Below are 22,363 nucleotides of genomic sequence, written 5' to 3' on the forward strand. Positions count from 1 at the left end.
GACCCATCTTGCCACAATTGTAGCATTTCATCTTGGCATTGTCATTTTTCCCATTACGCTTCTTGCGTCGGAAGGTCTTAGCCATTTTAGGTGCTTGATCAGTCTTTTCTCTTTGTTGTTGAATTGATGATTTCTTTTGCACTTGAAACCCGAATCTTTGTGTGAACTCGATTTAGCAACATAAGCATGGGTAGAGGATCTCGCAGCCTTTAGGCACTTATCCTCTAATTCCAAATGGTGCGGAATACAATCAAAAGTGACAATATCCTCATTATGTGTCATATTGATCTTCATATACTCCCAATTGTTAGGAAGAGATCTTATAATAGCCTGAACTAGCTATTCATCAGTAAGGGAGTGACTTACCGACTTCAGCTCACGAATCATGTTTGACATCTCCCGAAGATGCTGTCTCATCATTACATTTTGGTGCTTTCAGTATGTGTCAAACTTTGTGTGAGTCTTCTCAACTTAGTAGCAGATATACTCCCAAACTTATCTTTTAAGGCAATCCACATAGTTTGAGTCCTATCATAACTTTCAAACTCACACATGAGATCATCTTATGTCACGCCCCGAACCTCGAGCGCATGTACATCCCTCGGTGTTCGATAAAAATTGTAACCTATGCTCCTGACCCTTCCGTCTCAAGATTCGGGTTCTTCACACTAGGGACTTGAAAATGGTAACTCATGACGTGGTGAGATATAAATCTCAGCGAGTTCACGCCCTAAACCCTGATTAAGAAGATAATACACCTAAAGGCAGCCTACACACACAACCAATGAGACTCACCTCACCTCAGTTCCTTCCTGCACATTAGTACAGTTCGTAAAACATATACATAAAATCAATGCACTCATCAATTGGAGCATCTCACTATCAAATCAATCAACACAGGAGTCCTGATTATAATGCCAAATCGTTATGACAAATCTCATATCGTGCCACATAATTTCATCCTATAATCAGGCGCGGGTAACTCATATCGATGGTTCAATTCACACCTGATATTCAACTCACAAAAAATCAAACTCCAACTCAATATTAGACTCAATAAACAAACTCAAGACTCAAGTCACCATGTAAAAACTTAGCCCTTGATTACAATAAGCGATAATATAAGGCTTTAGAGGTGACTCACACTAGATTTCATCCTTGTGTAGTACTTAGTCCTGACCACATATAACAATAGTATAAGGCTTGAGAGGTGACCTACATGAAGTTTTGTCCTCGTGTAGTACTTAGTCATTCATTATGCATGACAATACTGCAAAGCTCTAGAGGTAATTCTCATGCGACTCAAGTGTCATGTAACATTTAGGCCTTAACTAAGCATGACAAAATTGCAAGGCTCTAGAGGTAGTCCTCATGCGACTCAAGTCGTCATGTAACATTTAGCCATTGTCTACAATAAATAATAGTATAATGCTCTAGAGGTGACCCACACAAAGTCTCGCCATCGTGTAGTACTTTGTCATTTACTTGCTTACAACCCATACACGCATACTTATATTTGGCCAAGAACACTATGCTTCACACTTAATTACATAAATTATCAACAAATTGCACAATTAAGCAATTAAAATCATATATCCCCCATCAATGGCCATCCTTTGCCATGACCATAAACCATTACCATAGCACAACCATTCACATCTCATTGGGCACAATTTTCAAGCATATCACAGGTCAACCACATCACCAAATATGCAATTTCTAGCAAGCAAAGCATCAAAAACTATCACAAGCTATTACCGGTCATAACCGGTAGAAATAGTTCACTGGCGTGTCTTTGATTTTAAATCCATAAATATAATCAAATAATTTTGGAAAATTTCCAAATTTTAATATGTTGTAAATGACACATAAATGAAAATTTTGCATGAAGACACCTTAACCCAGATCTTTCTGGATTAAGCTTAGTAAATCACTCAATCTAGTACATAAACTGTGTCCATTTCTAGAAAGTCTGTTTTCCGAAATCAGTTTGGTTCGAGACCCAACACTTATTCCATTTGAATATGTTAAACTAGAAGATGTGAAAAAAAATTTTGTGAAGAAATTATGTTGAAATTTGAACCCTAAGAGTTAATTAAAATCCCTAGAATTCTTATAGGTCACAAATTCCAACACAGTTTGAGATTCTGTTTGCAAATGACGGAGCTGATATCTCCTTATTTTAAATCCCTAAAATCTTGAGAAAAAAATATGTTATAGTTGAAGATGTCCAATACATTTCTTAAGAAGGAATCAATTTCAAAATCTTAACACATTTTGATTCGAAAAAAGGCAAACGACGAGGGTCTAGAAATCCGAATTGCAAGAAGTCCACTGATTTGGACTAATCCGTCATAATTAGTGCTAATCTCACTAATTAGATCAATAATAATCAATTTTAAGGCTAATATAACCATTCTATATTATCACTAATTCATTCTTAAGCTAATCTAATTAATCCTCAAGCATAATTAACCTCATAAGCAAGGTCTAGTGAGTAAACTCACTGGTTTAGTGGGCCGGTGAGTCCAGGGCGATGGCAACGTGATGGTGAGTGAAACTCGAGCTCACGGTGACACCAAACGAGATTCGGATGAGCCTTAAAATGGGCCTAGAAGCTTAAGTTCTTGCTGGAACTTCTGCTTCTGTCCAAGGCTGAATCGAAGGGGCTTCATGGCCAAAATGGGCTGGAATGGTGAGAAGGTGGACTAGGTGGCTTGGACGGGCGGTGGAGGGACTTGGCGATGATAGTAGGTGGCGGTGGAGTAGCCCTAACGGACGGCGAGTAGCCTTGGGGGACAGCGTGCGAGCAGGGACGGCACGGCTGGAGTCGTGTGGGCTTAGGCGTGACAGTGGTGCTGCTTCGGTGGGCAAATGGGGACATCGATGGATGCTGCTGGCTCCTCTAGTTTTCTGGTTCTCTCAAGCTTTTCCAAAGCCTCTACAATTAGTACATTGGGGAGAAGAGGAAGAAGAAGGTGGGTGTTGAAGATGGAGGGTCCCAAAAGCCTCCAAAGTCCACCATTCTATCCAAAATTACTCATCACATGCCCCCACCATGACCAGCCCACATGCTCAGCCAATTTCCTCCCTCAATCTTCCCCAACAAGCTTATCAAATGGTCCAAAAGGTTGCCCCCTGGCTATGAATTTGGACATTTGCCTCATCAATTTCATTCAATTCATCTTCCAATTGAGTCAAATTGAAGCCCATAAGTTTATCCAAGGTGTCCTCGCCCATCTTATGATTTTTCATCGTCAATTGAACAAACTTGATGGCAAAAAATGTGACCAAAAATGGTCCATCGAATTTCCCGGTCCAAAATAACATTACTTTGAATTTTTTGCCTAAAACTTGAGTTTGCAGAAAAATCTTCGGAGGATGAGTCAACATTTCTAAAATGAATTGTGACATGATAGAACTCTCGGGTTTAAATTTGCAGTTAATTTCAACCGGGCACGATTTTAGCGTGACTTAGTCTACCGGGTAGCTTTCAAGAATTTTAATGCATTTGACCCGTGATCGATTATTTTCATGCCACATTGTACATCTTCGACCCATTGGCGACTCTCGGTTGTCGTGAAAATATCAAGATTTCAAATATGGGCACAGGGTACATAAATGACAGAAGAATCAGTTTAGCTTTGTTCGACAAGAATTTTGCAAATAGGTGGAATCACCCACACTTTAATCACATATCTCAGTTGAATTGACCTATCTTTGATCTCTAATCGATTTTAACAGTGCGGTAATGACCCATGCAAATTAGTACGGTTGAGCAATCGATTCTTGATTGAATTCTCAAATATATTGCATTAAAATCCTTTAACAGTTGCACTATATATACTAGTTATCTCGTGAGTGGCCAACTTAGAGAAAAATGCTATAGGCGCATCAATGAAAAGCCAAACATATTCAATCGAATACAGAGTCAGAAATTTAAGATGTCACATCTTGCATACAGCTCAGCAACATGATGCGAGCAATGCTATTTTCTTCATCCAAGCTTGATAAGCTTCTAGATCTCTCATGTGTTGAGCTGGAGTTTCATGCTTAGGTTCATCCATGGTGTGGTTGAGGGTTTTCAAAACCTTTTACTCTTCAAGGATGTATTGAACCTTACGGTGCCAAATATCATAATTGTCACCGTTAAACTTTTCACCCTTATTGAGGTCAGCCACAATGGTTTTGGATGCCAAAGTCATAATCAATTGCTATAACACATTGACAAGATAAATGCATAATCAATACTAACACACTTTTCAGATTAACACATATATTTAATTTGCAACAAAGACAAACTAAATTAATGATAATTCAACAAAAGAAGAAACAAAAGTTCATTATATTCTCAATCAACTCCTATGTATGATTGTTCTATTATAATTAATTAGTTTAATTTGTGCAAATTTCAAGTTCTAGGTGAGAACTCATTTGAATTCTACCAACCTACAAATTTCCACTAAAAAAAATAATTATTGTCATGCCCCGCTTCTTGGGCACACACCCATCCCTCACTTTGGTCGATTAAATAGACGATGTCTCAGGACGCATTGCCGACATTTCCATTTTAATACGCATGCGGAAGCATATAAAATCTCAAGACAATAAAGCAATGGGATAGGAAAGTAAGATTTCAAATTTCAACTCTAAAAACAACCACCCTTATATACATTGCAAACCATAGTGCAAATATATACAAGGCGAATTGTTAAGTTAGGTTTTAAAGCACAAGTTCATAAAACGAGGTATGCAAAAGGGAATCAACTCCCATCAAAAGAGAATTGTCCTATGACTAACTAGTCTAATAGGATCGTCAATTCTTCAGGCTTCACCTTCTACACTTTAGGCCTCCGGTCCTTCACCACAACCATCTAAGGACCTGAAAATGATTATTCAATAACCAATGAGACCACGTCTCAGCAAATTCTACCTCTTAAGACCCGATTGGGAAGCCAATACACTTAAGAAGTTGCCTAAGCGCAACATGAGTCAGAGGACTTACCTTGACCTCAGTTCCTTCCTACAAGTCAGTATATATATCAAATATACACGATCACATCACATTATATCAATCAAATTGAACTATCGATCAATCGACTTAGTCGATTACATGTCACCACGACCTTCCATTGGTTGGTACATTTAATAACATCTACTCTCCAAGATGGTATATCTATTCATTGAGCCCACGTGCATTTTCCAGGTTAACATACTTAGTCACCGAGCTCACATGCATTCTCTAGGTTGACATACATAATCACCGAGCCCACGTGCATTCTCCAAGATGGTATATCTAGTCAGCGAGCCCACGTGCATTCTCCAGGTTAACATACTTAGTCACCGAGCCCACGTTTATTCTCCAGGTTAACATACTTAGTCATCGAGCTCACGTGCATTCTCCAAGATGACCTGCCTAATCACCCAGCCCACGTGCTTTCTCTAAGGTGATATATCGAATTGCTGAGCCAACAAAATATGATTTCTTTCTTTGAGATGACATCTTTAGCTATCGAGATGATGTAGTATGGCATTTTTTCTCACATTCTATTATACCCATTAAAATAGCCGTGTGTGGGTATAAAGTTGGCCTTAGCCAAAATATAACAATTTCACTTTTCCTAAATCCCACCATTTTCAACAACCCATAACATACTTTTGGCATTGTAAACCGACGCTCAGTTAATTTCTAATCACTTACCAAAATTGATTAATTTATGAATAAAATCCTAAAATCAAAATTAAATTAATTTAGCATGATTTAACACTCAAATAAATAAACAGACTATAGCACGATAATTAGCATAAAATTTTGGTTGTCGACTATCCCACCTTAATTTCCAGAAAATAAATAAATAAATAAATAAATAAATACAAACAATATTAAATAAATGCAATAAATCCAACTTATGCCCATTATAGCCTAATTGGAAGCCGATACGAGCCTGGAAAATTACCGAGACTCATTCAATAAACATTAGGACCTATTTCCTTGCTAACTAAACTAACCATTTGCCTAACATGCATCAATAATCTCTAATTTAATTACTATAATCTAATATGTCCACCTAAGTGCACTTAATTAAATTTAATCAATCCATAAGCATTATTAGCATACTAATAAGGGATTATTGAACAAAACTCACTTGATTAATGTGCGGGTCGGATCAAACTGACGGGAACGTCGTGGGGGACATTTTTTTTCTCAAAGCGGGCCTAGGTTTTGAGGCCCGGAAGCATCTCAAAACGGGCCTAACAACCGCTGTGAAACCCATAAAACTTCTATTATGATCTTGCTAAAATAGAGAAGAAACAAGCTTGGTTAGGCAAAGCAAGATTGATAGAAGGCTTGGCGAGACAATCGGTGGCCGAATGGCAAAGAAACGGGTTGATTGGAGCTCTGGTGAGTGGGTGGTTGGCAACCAATGGCTCCTGGGGTCAAGGGGCGATGTGCTGGTAGTTGGAATGGGCAAAGGAAGGGTCAGAATTGGGAGAAACTCGCGAAAAACATGAAACAATTCACTCGGCAAGGCTTTAGACGGTTCGGCGACCGGTAACTTCATGCCCGTGTATTGAATGGCCAGCGGCTCCGTTTGGGGTGAGGTCAGGCTTGATGGAACGGTTTGGATGTCCTTGTCATGGCGATGGGTGGCTCATTCACTGATTCATTCGTGAAGTGAACTTTTTACTTGGATCTTTGGCGAAAGGTTGGCTAGAGCAGAAACTAGAAGAAGTGAAAATAGAGGAGGAAAACAGTCTAACAGTGGTGTGGCTGCTCTAGCGAATTCCTTGGCTGCTGGTGGGGTTCGAACAAGGTGAGAGGAGGGAGATGGAGAGGGTTTTGGCCGGCCAAGGGGAAGAGGATAAGAGGATAAGAGGATAAGAGGGAAGAGATGAGGTAAGGGCCACCTTGCCTTCATTTTCCACAAGGTTGTCCTGCTTGGACTTTTCCTCAGCCAAAACATCTTCCTTGGCTGTCCATGAGCCACCAAGGCTTCCCCCCACAACCTTGAATTGGTCCAAAAATGGCCAGGGGAAGGGGGCACATGAATTTGAGGAGCTTTGGCTTCAATTGGTCTTGGTTTCATCTTTAATTCGGGATAAGTATACTAATGGTGCCATAAATTGTGTACGGTGTTCACTTTGGTGCCAAAAGTTTCCGCCGGATCACTTAAGTGCCAAATCGGAGGAAAAACGATTACTTTGGTCCACCGACGACAGATTCCGGCTAAAATGATTACGTGGCTTTTATATTTAAAAAAAAAATCATGGAGTCTTTTAAACGGCATCGTTTTCCGTCTTTTTTAAGAAAACTACGTCATTTTGCCGTCCTACGTGGATAGCCTTACAAAAACGACGCCGTTTTGTTAATTTTATTTGGAGATTGAAATTAGGGTTTTTTTGTCCACCATTGCTCGTCCACCATCGCTCGGCCGCTGTCCCTCAGCCACCATCACTTGGCCGCCGTCCCTCGGCCACCGTCGCTCAGCCGCCATCCCTCAACCTCCATTGTAGTTGCTTGCCACAGCAAGACAAAAGAAAGAAAGAAAAGAAAAACGAACAGAAAATCCCGAGAAAGAGGGAGGTGTCGATGATGAGGGCGGACAAGGGGATGGAGGGGCCACGGCCGTCGCCTTTGTAGCAGCTGGCTTTGCCGACAACCTCCGGTGGAGTTCCAGATCTTCACGGCTACCATTGGCCGGATCGTTTGTGCTTCTGGGGATTCTTCGAGTTCGCGTTTCCTCTGCACCCAACGATATTTCTTGGGAAAAAGGTGGTGAGGCTGAGATTTAGGAATTTGAAAGGTTGATAAGGTGATTGAAAATGGGGAAAACTACTGGGGAGGGCGGAGGTGAATGCGTGGTTTCTTTTCTGGAAAATTACTGGTGTTGCTGGTGTTGCTGGTTTGTTGATTTGGTGCTGTTGGTGTTGCTGGATTTGTTCGAGGAAGAAGACAATAAAATGGCTGTTTGGGAAGGGTTTTGAATTTGGGGGAAAGACACAAAACATCGTCGTTTTGGTGTTAGGATGCTAAAACGATGTCGTTTGAAGGCCTAAGTGATCTAATGGAAACTCCGACGAGCACATCAGCATAAAAAATTAATAAAAAAAGGCCATGTCAGATTTCCGGTCGATCGATCGGCGTTGGTACCAAAGTGAGCGTTTTCAAAATTTTTGCACTTAAATGATCCGATGAAACTTTTGGCACCAAAGTGAGCACCATACACAACTTATGGCACAATTAGTGTACTTATCCCCTTTAATTCAATATCATATGACCTTTATAAATTCAATTGACATCTCAATGCTCCAATTAATATTTTTCATCACCTATGAATCCATCTTGCATTCCAAATACGCGATCAAAAATGATCTCGGCCTTTTCTTGAACAAAAACGGTCCTATGCCGACTTTTTCCCAAAAAGTCTCGGGTTTTAGAAAAATATTTTGAATTTATTGTGACATGATAAAATCTTCGATTTTTGAAATCGGACTTGAATTCGCGGTTAATTTCTGTTCGGTGCGTTTTTAGCGTGACCTAGACTACCGGGTAGTTTTTAGAGATTTTTAGTACAAATGATCCGTAGTTGATTTTCTTCGAGCCACGATGAACTCACTTGATGCATTGATGACTCTCGGTGGTCATGAAAATATCAAGATTTCAATTACAGGCACATGCTACCCAAAACGACAGAAAATCGGTCTAGTGCCGATCGACGAGAATTTTGCAATCAGGTGGAATCATCCACACTTTAATCACACATCTCAGTCGAATCGACATTTCCCTAACTCTGATTGATTTTGATAATGCCGTTATGACTCTTGCAGACTAGCACAGTCGAGCAGTCGACTTATAGTCGAATTCTCAAGTCCATTGCATTAAAATCTCTTAATAACTTTCCCTCATGTATTTTCTATTTTTTTTCATTAAGACAAAAGCATAGTATGATGTGAACTAACATACAAAAAACAATCATGCTGCAACTACAATCAAAACCGCAATTCAACATGTAACGGAAAAATAAGGATTTCCTACTATTGTTCAAATTTTCTTAGAACTAGAAAATTGCAAGTATATTGAACTATATATATGCTATCATCGAACCAAGTTCTACACAACATATATGACATCATTTTCATATAGGCTAGCTACTGTATTTCCTAAAACATAAGAAAATACAAGCTAAAAAATGAATAGACTATGCATTTATACCCTAAAAATACGTATACTTAGGGTTCCGTACACAATTTTATACATTTATAAAACTAAAAAATATAAAATAATTATACCATAGTATAGAGAACATCCATACAAACCAAATGCCGCCGATCATGCTCCAATCCGACATCTCACACGCCCACACATGCCGCCTGAGTGTGCGGCGCATGTGGTGCATGCGCTAGAGAGCCTAAAAAGCTCCTGGCCGGTCCGACTGGTGCAACCGGTGATTGGTTTGACCGTTGGATCGGTTGATCGGTTTGACCGCTTTGATCGATCAACAGTGGAGTTGGGCTCGGGTAGGGCCACGGGTCAAGCTTCGGGTCAAGTTGTGGGTTGGGTCTCTTGCCGACGAATGGCCGGCCAATCGTTGCCGGTGATGCCGTTATTGGCGGTTACCGACCATTGAATGACGTCAACATGCGTTGGTTTGCTCACGTGTGCGTGACGCTCACATGCTGGTGTGCTTAGTGCGTCAGGTGCGTGGCGCCCATGCACAGCAGCTTCTAGCCGCATGTGTGGGCATGTCTGGCGTCCTCCGGTGGCGCTCGGCCCATTGTTGGACTCGTCTCGACATGTACTTTCACCTTGTATATTTAAAAATTTATTTTAGCCGAAGAAATATTCCAAAAAAATGGCCAAAACCATACGGATATACGCGACCACAAACCTGTTATTCCCTTCGATTTGTTTTCGACGATTCATATTGCATTTTTGAGCAATAAACATCCAGACAATGTAGAATTCAATCTCTTGATCTCGATATCAAGTGGTAAACGAGAAAATTCGATGAAAATAAAGTAGAAATCATGACCGGACTCTAATACTAATGTAGGAAGAAAGTCGGCGAAAGACGACTTACCTCTATCCGATGCACAATCAACAATTTACCCAGGAACGAATGTTGAATTGTGGATGAATCACGAATAAAAATACTTCACGTTGGTCTGAATGCAATCACGAGGAAAGCATTCAATTTTCACAACGTAAATACTAATTGTTCTCGTAAAGGAGACATGAAACGCCTTCTTTTCTTTGATGGAAAAAAGACAAGAAAATGAGAACTCTCTTTTTGAACGTACGTTCTTCCAACCGTCTAAATGGTTATCTTTAGAAGAACTTTATATGATTCATTCATGCCATTTCAAATGGTGTCTTTCCATCGTAGCGTATTAAGACAAAACGGTGCGCTCTCATTGCACCCCATCATGGACGTACTAATTAAGTACAACAGTTCATATGTGGAGTTGTAGCAATTGTTTAGGATGATAATATTGACTAATTTAGTGAAACTTGTAGGATTTGAGCTGGTGCAGTTTAGATGGTTTATGTTTTATGTTTTATGTTGATTGAGATTGGTACGTAGCAAAGTAGTTTTTGACTGGATGGTAGACATTTTGGTGTAACTACGGTAATTAATAGATTGTTTATTGTTTTAGAGACTAGTTCAGCAGCCCACATGGTACCCAACTTTTGAAGAGTTAAGCTTGGATACAAAATTGTCGATGAAGGCAGGTCGTAGATCTCCAACGAGCAAATGGCGAGATAAGTTCTTACTTCATCCCATCGTTGGCAGAAATGCTTAGCACTTGCCAGGTATGATCTTACTGACTAGTATTCATAGTCAAAGAGCAGAAATGTCTAAATCGCTCACTTGTAGGCGGAGTGATGCACAAACCCTCTGTTCCTTCATTTTCCGTTGGTTTTAAGTGCGTCCGTAAATTCAAATTACTATGCAATGCCATTGTGGGTGATTACGCTATAACTCCTCTAAGCGTACAAGCTTTTCCAACTTGTTTCTGGTATCTGCAAGGGTACGACCACAACCTCACATACCTACCTCTCAAGGTCAGGAGCCAATGAACTTTGTTACTGATCATATCTTGAGACTCAGAATTCTTTACACGAAAAGACTAGAACGAGGTCACGACATTATCATGATGAGCGTGCTATTTCTTGCATATTTTGTTTGCTCTGTCAAAACAAATTGGAATGTGGCATAATGCGATAGAACAATGCTGATAATATTTACTTATTCTCCATGGATAAAATACAGGGAGTGGGGCATATGGTCCCGCAATACAAGCTGCGGGAATCATTGGATTTCTATACTCGTTTGTTAGATCGAAAACCAATCTGACGTTACTACATGGCCTCTGGTTCACTAAATCGGAATCCTTCTACCATTTAGGCTAAAAGCAGGAACAAAAAAACTTCGGTACTCGAAAAGTTCATCAAGTTTTCAAAAAGATACTCCTTTGCGGTTTCTTGATTACACAACCGACTTGAATTTGGTCTATATTCTAACAGAGGGAGAGATCAGTACTCCGACTTTTGTTTAATGTCTCCAGAGAGACTAGAAGAAATGAGATTTGTTATTGCATCTGGTAAAGAATCCAGAACCCTTTATTATATCTGAGGCTTAGTGCTTCCGCTACACCAATCAATTTTTCTTGCTCCCGCTCTATCATAGCCAAAAACGAGTAAACATTTATAATCAATCCTTACACCAAAAATCTCATCATGATGAATGCTTCTACCAATTACCACCTGGGCTTATGGCTTCTGGATTTTAATCCAGGCATGCCCAGCTTGATACTTAGTTGATTGGATATGACTTACTTGGGTATACCAATGGTGCATTCCCTTGTTTTCCTTGCACAATCATAGTCAGCCAAACGAAAACCAATGACCAGTGAGAACAGCTTGTGCAACCTCAGATTGTTCAGGATCAGTTGTCGTCAAACGTTGACATTGATCTATGTCTGAAAGTATTGTACTGCTAGTGCTTATTGCATCCGGTGCAAACTCCATTGAGGCATGTTCGCGACTTTACCTGAATAAATCAAGTTGTGGAATGATGATGCTCAAGAAAAAGCTTGCTTTTTCATCTGAGGGTCACTTCCTGTTTTGTGGAACAAGATTAGCAGATTTTGATGAGCATGACGAATGGGTTATTGCTTGTAACTGCTCCAATCAACGCAAATATTTTGCCATCCGTGCTCTCAGTCGTTTATTTTGATTAGTGTTCCTTATATGATTTGCTTTGCTGCTCTTCTAACTTTCATCTCTAGTTCCTAAACTAGAGTTCCTTTGATGCCGTAGCCGACTGCGTCAACCCTAACGGTAGGCCACCATTAGATTTAAGTGAGATAATCGATTTGTTGCATTTAAATCAAGTACTGATAGTAATATTGTTTTTGATCTAATATAGTAGTTACTTCATCAGTCTCTTATTGCAAGTGTGCAGGGAGAAGAACACCCCAAGTGCTATAACTTGGCATAGGGAACGCAAGTGCAAAAATTTCTAAAATGTACACTTAAATGTCAACATTAGAGAAGAAATGAACACTTTGCTAATGGTGAGAATTTCCAGCCAAATAGCTGACGTGGCTTTTTTCGGTGAGAATTTTAAATGATGTGGCATTTCTTCTAAAATTTTTTATCCACATGGTAGTTTTATTCAATTTTTTTAATATCAGATTAAAAACTGGAAAGAAAAGCTAAAGTTTATTTAAAAAAATTGTAAAAAAAGAGAGAAAATGGTAAGGCTTGTCAGTGGGTGCTTCTGCCGCTACCATCATTGGAAGGTTGCATTTAAAAACCTCTGGTACTGATAGTAATATTGTTTTTTTGATCTAATATAGTTTCAGTTACTTCATCAAAGGAAGTCTTTGGAACTTGAAAATTGGAAATCTCACAATAAGCAAGTGGAAGGACTGCAGGGAGAAGAACACCCCAAGTGCTATAACATGGAAACATCTATCTTCCTGATGTGAAACCAAATGAATCGGGAACGCAAGTGCAAAAAAATTTCTAAAATGTACACTTAAATGTCAACATTAGAGAAGAAATGAACACTTTGCTAATGGAAAATTTTGAGAATTTCCAGCCAAATAGCTGACGTGGAGTTGTTTTTGGCTAGAACTCTTTAATAGAAAGAAATGATGTGGCATTTCAAAGATAATCTTGTTTCATACTTTCATGTATTTGGTTGCAAATGTTTTATATTGAAAAATGCAAAAGATTTTTTATCCACATGGGAGTCTAGAAAAGAAGAGCCTGGCAGGAGGAGTCAATGAATGTCAAATTTCAAGACTTGAATCAAGTCGACTCATCAAGAAGAGTCCGTGATTACAACTCCATCTCGACTGTTCAAACAAAAAGGTAAAATTTTTGGAGCTAAATGGGTGTTCAAACAAGATGAATGAGAAAGGAAAAGTCGATTGGCCAAGGATATACGCAAGAAGAAGGAATAGACTATGATGAGACTTTAAATCAACAAATTTTATGGATACAACAACAGCCAAGAGACTTTTTGAAGACTCATGCACGGAGATTAATCATGAAACACCAAAGCGCTTTCACCAAAAATCCAATTCTCCACTCAAGAAAGCATATAGAGATTTGACATCACTTTATTAGAGATGATGTTCAAAATTGTCTCAATTCAATTTGTTGACTCAAAGAATCAACCGGCTGATATATTCACAGTCTATACGGGTCCAGACTCTTATAAAGACTTTCGGACTGTGTACAAGACTTTATCCAAAGACAGAGAAAATCTTTTTCTCCCTTGAATCTCATCTTGAAAAGGTACGATCCCGATCGTGTTTAAATTGTTGCTATATTTAATTGACTTGCATGGCAGCTATTTTTAGGAAAAAAAGACAAAGTTATTTGAAAAGGCATATTTTTATTTCATTTGTGACGGTTCGTTTACCCTTCTTTTTTTAACCGATCGTGCAATTCCTTCACTTTCTCTCAAAAAAACCTAGAAAAGCATCGATCCTCCATTTCGTTGTCTTCTTCGCTCAATCCTCAAAAAGTTGTCATCTTCCTTCAAGGAATCTTCCCAAAATCGTGTCAACCTCGAATCGCAAGCGAGGACCACGGCGGATGAGTGAGGGGCCTACGCACTTCGATCTTAGATGAAGTGACTCCACTGAGTTCAAAGTCCGCTTATATTTACTAGTTATATCGTCTTTGTGATTTATCCCAAGTGATCCTCGTGATCGGGGCCGAATCTCAGATGGGAATGATGATGATAAATTATATTACCAATTTCAACCGAAAATGGGTGTCATGGGTTGAAAATCAAGGAAGAATGGGAGATTTGTTCAGATCAAAGGAGCAAAAGGATCCGTACTGAAATTGCTTAAGCGTGGGGTAATAAACCCTAGGAAAGTGGGATTTTGATTTTCTAGATGCAGTGAATGTGAACTTGAGGGAAAAGTTCAGTTATCTTCAACTTGAAAAGTTCTGCTCGACTCTGCGTATGCCGAATTAACTGCATATTTCTATTCAAATCTAAGGATGCGAATAGATTCTCTTTCAAATTAAAGACCAAGACTGTGTTGTGGATATGAATATGCTGCAGATGTGTTAGAATTGAAAGAGGAAGATATCAAAACAATCAAAGTTTCCATTGCTTAGTGAAGGACGGGAGAACAGATTGATCTTGCTTCACAAGATTGTGATTAATTGCCTCCAACCGAAATCAACTGGGACTCGATGTCTCAAGTTGAGAGGCTAAGCTGATGTATGCCATTCTTTTTGGAAAAAGGTTTTCTCTCCCTCAATGTTTCAATGTATAGATACCCAATGTACATTCGAATATTCAGCCTTCACAAATCTTTTGTGTTCGACCATGCATAATATTGGTAGGTCTGAAAATGGTTACCAAAATGCGTCTGAAAGAACTGAAAAAGGAGTTGGAGAAATTCAAGGAGAAGACTCTGCAAATCTCATAAAATATCTTCTGCAAAGAAAAGGGAAGGAGCCCATGGTTGCTCCATCCAAGAGAAGAAGAGCTCTCCTTGTTGAGGATGAAGATGATGAGGAAGACATCACCAGTTTAAGTCTCTGTTCCACTTAGAAGCTGAAAGAAACAGAGGAGGAAAGACCAAGAAGAAAGAAGAGAAGAAGGAGAACATGAGGAATACTCTTTCCACCCGTAGGCATGAAAACAAAGGGGAGATCGGGGAGAAAGGAGTGAAGTCTTCATGTCCCGATGCAAGTGAAGGAGTGTGGATGTTTATGCATCTCGTCATTCATCGCCAAATAAGATTAGTTTTATTCAATTTTTTTAATATCAGATTAAAAACTGGAAAGAAAAGCTAAAGTTTATTTAAAAAAATTGTAAAAAAAGAGAGAAAATGGTAAGGCTTGTCAGTGGGTGCTTCTGCCGCTACCATCATTGGAAGGGTTGGCAATTGATGTGGGCCTACACAAACGTTGATGACCCTTGCTAGGCTCGGGCTCGGGCTCGGCTCGGGCACCCAAATCTAGGCAAGCCAGTGCTTGGGGTCACCAGAGCTTGCCTAGATTTGGGCAAAAGGGTGACCCCTCACCTAGATCCAGTGAGCCTCGCTAGCCTTGAGCGAGCGTCGGTGTTGTCCTCACTTGAGGCTATCGAGGGTCATTGACCCTCGTTTGGTGCTAGCAAGGCCTCACCTTGGTCAAGCGATGGTCGCCGGCCTTAGGTGAGGGCCGGTGTTACCTAGAGTTGGGTGCCCTCGTCCTAGCCTGGTGGGGGTCGTTGGCCCCTTCGGTGATGGGCAATGACGGAAGTGGACAATATCGTTTTAGGGCTTTTTTTAATTGGGGGCAAGATGGAGGACAATGTTGTTTTAGACAAGAATTGCTAGGTGGACATTCTGTCAAGCCACGTTACTGGTTTTATTATTAAAATAACACAACGTCGGATTTCCAATAAGTTTCGCCGAAGTTAGCATTTAAGTGTACCTTTTGGAAGTTTTGGCACTTATATATCCCTCATACCAAGTTGTGGCATATGGGGTGTTCTTCTCTCCAAGTATGCAGGTGGTGTTGTACGTATGTCTACTTCCTTCAGGCCTAGTTCTTGTGACCCCTTTAGCGAGTACGCAAGTGGTGTTGTGTACATGCATGGTACCGGGGAAGATGAAACCATCTATAACTCCTCTTTTGGCATGAAACTCAGGGGCATGTCACTTGTTATGACCTGTACAAACTATTATATTATTTGGTAAGATATTTTACGGTTAATACCATGAAAAATCTCAAACTGGTAGACCCATGATAAATCTATTCCAAGCTAATTTTTTTGATAATAAAAAAGCCCAAACTAATATACACGTAATAAATTTAATAAAAACTAATTTTTTTTTACTATGGAAAACCTCAAATTTGTACATTTGTGATAAATTTACCCTTCATTAGCTTCCGTCAAATTCTACCGCTAAATTTGCTGACGTCAAGGACACATGGTGATGTGGCATGGTAGAATAAATATCACGAAAACCCCAAACTATGCCTATGACAAATTTAATAGTACACATGTGAAAAATTTGGTGTTTTTCTTGATATTAACCCTATGGATTTCCACATGAACTTACCACATCACCATGTCTAATCCATATCAACAAATTTAATAGTAAAATTTAACGGAAGTTAATGAATGGTAAACTTATCACGGGTATACCCTTTTGGGATTTTTCGTGGTAAAAAAAAATAATTAGAGTAAAATTTTCATATGTGTACTGATTTAAGATTTTCAATAGTCAAAATATTAGTTTGGTGTAAATTTGTCATAAGTGTATAAGTTTAGGATTTTTCTTGGTAAAAAAATTAGTTGGGGATAAATTTGTTATGTGTGTATTAGTCTGGATTTTTTGTGTTATTAACTCCACTTTCTATTATTAATTTATTTTAGTGCGAAGGGTTTGAGAGATAGAACTCTATATATAGGGTGATACTAACGAGTGGGAAAAAGCACGATAGTGAAGCCAACTTTGGAAGAAAACTAAAGATCGAGACAAAGAGCAAGAAATTGATCAAACCCCCAGCTCCAAGAGCTAACCGCATTCGCAAGCTAAAAGTCTCTCTATTTGATCAGCTTCAGCCTCCAGTTTATATTGGTATCATTCTCTTCTACTCTTCCAAAAAGGATGTACGCTACCCTTCATTCGTACCTATTGGCGGGAGATTTCTGCTACTCGAGAAATCGCTTGCGGAAACCCTAACCCTCTTTTACCCTCTTGCGGGCCAATACGTTGAAGAGAAGTGCCTCGTTGAATGTGAAGACCAAGGAGTGGAGTTCTTGGAAGCCGAAGTTGATGGCACTCTGGATCAAATTCTCCATGGAGAAACTGACCCTGATGATGTCCTCAATCATTTGGCAACTCTACCTCATCCAAACGATCAGATTGTGCCACCTGGTTGTCCAAATGAGCTCGTCCGCTTGTGGCGGCATCGTGGTCGGCCTGCGCTTCTCACACAGAATTGCCGGCATGCACACCATGTCGTCCTTCCTGAGCATGTGGGCGACGGCATGTCGCACAAGCATTAACAAGGTGATCCGTCCGTGCTTTGATATATCATCTATTTTCCCACCAAGCGACTTGAATAAGCTCGAGCTCCCGTCAGACTACTGCCAGGTGCGAAACACGTCATGAAAAGATTTATGTTTGACACCCAATCCATCTCGAAACTCAAAGCCGCAGCGAAGAGGGGAGGGTTCGATTCCGGAAGGGAACCCTCTCGTGTGGAACTGGTCACGGCGCTCGCGTCGATTGCTCTCTTGGACATTGCCAAGCTTAAAAATACGCAATCCAAGCCGCTCCTAATTGCGCACACTGTGAACTTGCGTGGACGGACAGATCTCCTATGGCACGAGAATTCCTGTGGCAATCTCTACATGGTGGTGCACTGGAAGTCTGCGGTCGAGATGAATGAGCCCAAGTAACGTGGCTTGGTGGGTTCCATGCGAGATGCGATTCAGAAAAATACGTATAGGAAAAGGAATAATCTATTTAATAAGGTTATTAGTTATTTTAGAAAATAACAAGACATAAAATATTATATTTAAACCCACCGGTGGGTAGCTGCATTGGTAGGGCGGCTTGGTTCCTCATCGAGAGGTTGCAAGTTCGAACTCCCGCGTTGCTCTTATGTCTTAAGTGGGGGTCATGGTGGTGGGGTCCCGTGCTAATCTCTCTCGAGGTATAGTTGTGGATACTTGGCCGTAAGCCTTACGGAGTAATGAAGTGGATCCTCGGATATCAAAAAAAAAAAAAAATTATCCTTAAGATCTAATAATGTCTCTAACAATATTATGATGCCTCTAATATCCATATATAAACTTCATCGTTTGGAAATTAACAATTCATGTGTATTATAAGAAGGTGAAACAGGCGAGGTGCACGTGGCCAAAAAATATTATGAGAGGTTTATAAGGTATTTAGTATTCCATGTTTCTCAGATGGATCTAATATATACATTTGTTCCTCACATTACTTGATTTGCTCATAAAAAGATAATCTTGATGAGGGAGATGGGAAATGGACATATAACGACTCCGTCACACCAGTCTTAAGATGCATATTAATTCTAGGACTTAAATATCTTCTTGGTTAGCTGTATAAAACGAGCATTACGCTGGACAAATCTTGCACACAACCGTACTCACCATCCTTGTTTGACTAGATATCTTGAGAAGCAATACAAGCATGAAGGTGGAAGTACGATGGAAGAAGTTTGTCAAACCATCGGTGCCGACACCGAACAACCAGCGAAAATTGAAGTTAACATCACTGGATCAGCTTCAAATGCCAATTTACATAGGCGTTATGTTCTACTATAGAGATAACGTTGAGAACCCAGGAGTTGATATTTCTCAAAGGCTTCTCCAGATGGAGGAGTCACTTTCTGAAACCCTAACACTCTTTTATCCTATGGCAGGGAGATATATCGAGGATGATGATTGTTTTATTGATTGCAACGACCTTGGAGTTGAGTTGGTTTACGCCAAAGTGGATGGCCAGATTGTTAAGCTTCTCCATGGAGATCCCGACATTGATTTGCTTGAACGTTTGTCGAAGTACCCGACCAACGTAGTTGGCAATCCATTAGTTGTGATTCAAGTGAATGCATTTGAGTGTAGCGGATTAGCGATCAGCGTGCGCTTTACACACAAGATCGGCGACATGTACACTATGGCGATGTTCATTAATTCGTGGGCTACCACTTGCCGAGGTAATGTAGACGCGATAGTCACTCCGAGTTTCGAGTTGTCATCTCTACTCCCAGTGAAAGGGTTGGCGGTTCCGAATTTGAGTCCACGACGTATTGGCAACGAGGAACTCATCATGAGTAGGTTGAGGTTCAACGCCGATGCTTTATCGAAGCTGAAAGCCTTAGGACGATGCAAAGGACTCGATGGGCAACAATTCCCGGCCTTCAAGGGTGGAGGCCGTTTCGGCACTACTGGGTAGGGCTTTCGTCAATATTTGCCGAAATAAACATGGCGAACAAAGGACTTTCGTAGTTTGTATGCCAGTTAACTTGCGCGAGAAGATCAATTTGGCGATACCCGCGAATTCTTGCGGCAATCTTTTTGCCGTCACGTGGGTGCAATCTGGTCAGCCAACGGCTGGAAAAATTGAGTTGGAGTTCGACGGAATGGTGAATGTGATACACGACATGATAGCGGATGCCAAAACGAAGTACGCAACAGTAGCAGATGGGGAGGAGTTATGCTCGATGGTGGGCGATTCTCTAGCCGAATTTGTCAAAATTTTGGCCAGAGGCAAAGATTGTCCGTTTGGTTTCAGTAGCTGGTGCCGGCTTGGGCTATGCGAGAATGATTTTGGGTGGGGAAGGCCAGTTCTCGTGAGCAACACATCGTCGAATTTCAAATCGATTTTTCTTATCGACGATGAAGAGACTGGAGGAATCGATGCATGGATAACCACCGACGAAGATGAGATGATTCTTCTTAAGCAAGATCCAGAAATTCTGAAATTCACTTCTTAGTTAGAGATAGAGATGTTGCCTGATTATATCATTTGAAAGGTGATCATTTCTTACAATAATGTAAAGTGAGACAATAAAATTTATGAACTTGAGTCTGTAGTATTTGTAACATCTGTTTGGTTTATTGAAGAATGATGCTTCTTGTGGACAAGATCAATTCTTAACTAATGTTTACCAGCTTATTGAGTACCTTATTACTGCATTTATCTTTATCTTATAAAGCGGTTGATGTAATTGCATTTTATAGTATGATTGCCGCTGGAAATTCATTCGCTTAATGTTTTGAGTGGAAACAATCGAATATGCAAAAGACTGTGCAGAGTCAAGGAATGATTCTTGTTCAATGACCAAGTCATACAACCACCGTCAATGAATGAGGAAGTAGTGAGGCAAAAATAAGAAGGCAAAGGAATGTGTGGAAAGGTCAAAGGCAGTTACCAAAGAAGGAGTAACCGCTCGATGGTTACAAAATTGTTCTATAATACCATGAGTCATCCAATGAAGAGCCCCCGAACAACATATCAAATGCCTTTACTTTATTGCACTTAAGTTTTCATAGCTATAATTTCCAGATTCCCGTTGTTGATTAGATTCCAGCAAGTATCTACATCCTGGTGCAGCATTGTCAATTAAAATTTCGGTGTTGTACCGCAAGCTCAGCGTTATCGAACAAATTCCGATGTTGTGTTTCTTATCTAAGGGCATTACTATTGATTGGATTCCAACTTTGTGCTGAACTCTCACTAGGTTGTGTTGTTGAAAATTTCGGTGTTGTACTGGCTCACTAGGTTGTGTTGTTGATTAAATTCTGGCATGATTTAGGACCAGAGGTGGAAGTTAGCGAGCCATTAACCGTTAATGTCGTAATATATAAATTGTAAATAACACTTGTATTTTGATATCCTCTGCCCGGATTTAGCACAAAACATGTGTCTCCTTTAATAAAAGCCGAAATATATCATTTGATGAAAGATATTTTGTTGCAGGAATAAAATGGGTGAAATATGGTGATTATGCTATAACTGCTCTAAGCATACAAGCTTTTCACTTGTTTCAAGTATCTGCAAGGGTATGATCACAACCGCACATTCCTAACTATTAACGTCAGGAACCAATGAACTTTCTTACCAATCATATCTTAAAACTCACAGAGCATTACACGAAAAGACTAGAACAAGGTCACGGCATCATCAAGACGAGTGTGCTGTTTTCTGCATATTTTGGTCGCTCCATTAAAAATAAATAAATAAATAAATAAACTGGAATGTGGCACAACACAATAGAAGAATGCTCATAATGTTTACTTAATCTCCATGGACAAAAGATGTGACATATAAAAAATCATTGTCAAACGTTCTTCCTCAATGTCTAGGACCAAAAAAAAAGAAAGAATCGTCTGGGTCTAAATCCTAGAGAAAAGCTAAATTTATCCTTAACAAACTAATTCTGTATGATATTTGGAAATGAGATATTTGAAGTTCGAATTAACAGACCCTTACCTTTTGATAGTTGATACCGAAGATGAAAGCTTTGTCTCGCTTTTAAGGCTCAGAAGCAATTTTTGTTTTACTGGAGTGCACTTAAGCCGATCTATTTCTAATAGCACGTGCGCCGCTTGTTGTACTATTCATCTCCTTGTCCGATGCTAATCATAACCGTCAAGTCATCGGTGCAGGGAGCGGGGCCCCTCAATGTAAGCTGCAGGAATCATTGGATTTCTATACTCGTTGGCTAGATGGAAAATCAATCCGACATTACTACATCGCCTCTGGTTCAATGAATCGGAATCCTTCTACCATTGAGGCTGAAAGCAAGACAAATATAACTTTTAATAAGAGCAAAAAGGTCCATGACTATCTGTATGTGATATAGGTTTACCTATTTTTATCAACATGCATTAATGATATCGTGTTAGAGTAATGTTGAGGAACCGCCAAGTTGGTTGATGGCGTTGACTGAGAAATTTCAAATCACGAGTACCATCATTACTAGGAAGCATCATTCAATGTCCAATCTCATCAATTGAATGGGTCTGCAACGTATAGGAAGGGACCTTCAATTGAGAAATTTGTACACCTGCCAACAAGAAGGGTTTATCACATTCAGTCAGATGTCTATCGATGCCGAGACTTAAATATGGTCTGGGAGCGCTCTATAGAACGAGCATTGTACTGGCCAGATCTAATACACAATTATAATTATTTCAAATTAGTTGTACTTCTACACATATTTTGCGAAGCAATCCAAGCGTGCAGGTCCAAGTACAATGGAAGAAGTTGGTCAAACCGTTGGCTCCAACGCCGCGTTACCGGCAAAAACTGAAGCTGGCTCCTACTAATGAGATTC

The 22,363-nt window shown here is 39.9% G+C and overlaps 2 protein-coding genes across 2 annotated transcripts; both read left to right on the forward strand.

Moving 5' to 3' along the window:
• Positions 1–18,711: 18,711 nt before the first annotated feature.
• Positions 18,712–19,476, forward strand: LOC120295920 (acetyl-CoA-benzylalcohol acetyltransferase-like). The gene has a single exon (XM_039317536.1). The coding sequence runs from the start codon at positions 18,712–18,714 to the stop codon at positions 19,474–19,476; it is 765 nt and encodes a 254-aa protein (XP_039173470.1).
• Positions 19,477–19,534: 58 nt separating this feature from the next.
• Positions 19,535–20,017, forward strand: LOC120295921 (acetyl-CoA-benzylalcohol acetyltransferase-like). The gene has a single exon (XM_039317537.1). The coding sequence runs from the start codon at positions 19,535–19,537 to the stop codon at positions 20,015–20,017; it is 483 nt and encodes a 160-aa protein (XP_039173471.1).
• Positions 20,018–22,363: the final 2,346 nt, after the last annotated feature.

The sequence above is a fragment of the Eucalyptus grandis genome, chromosome 7 (genome assembly GCF_016545825.1).
Source record: "Eucalyptus grandis isolate ANBG69807.140 chromosome 7, ASM1654582v1, whole genome shotgun sequence".
Classification (NCBI taxonomy): Eukaryota; Viridiplantae; Streptophyta; class Magnoliopsida; order Myrtales; family Myrtaceae; genus Eucalyptus; species Eucalyptus grandis.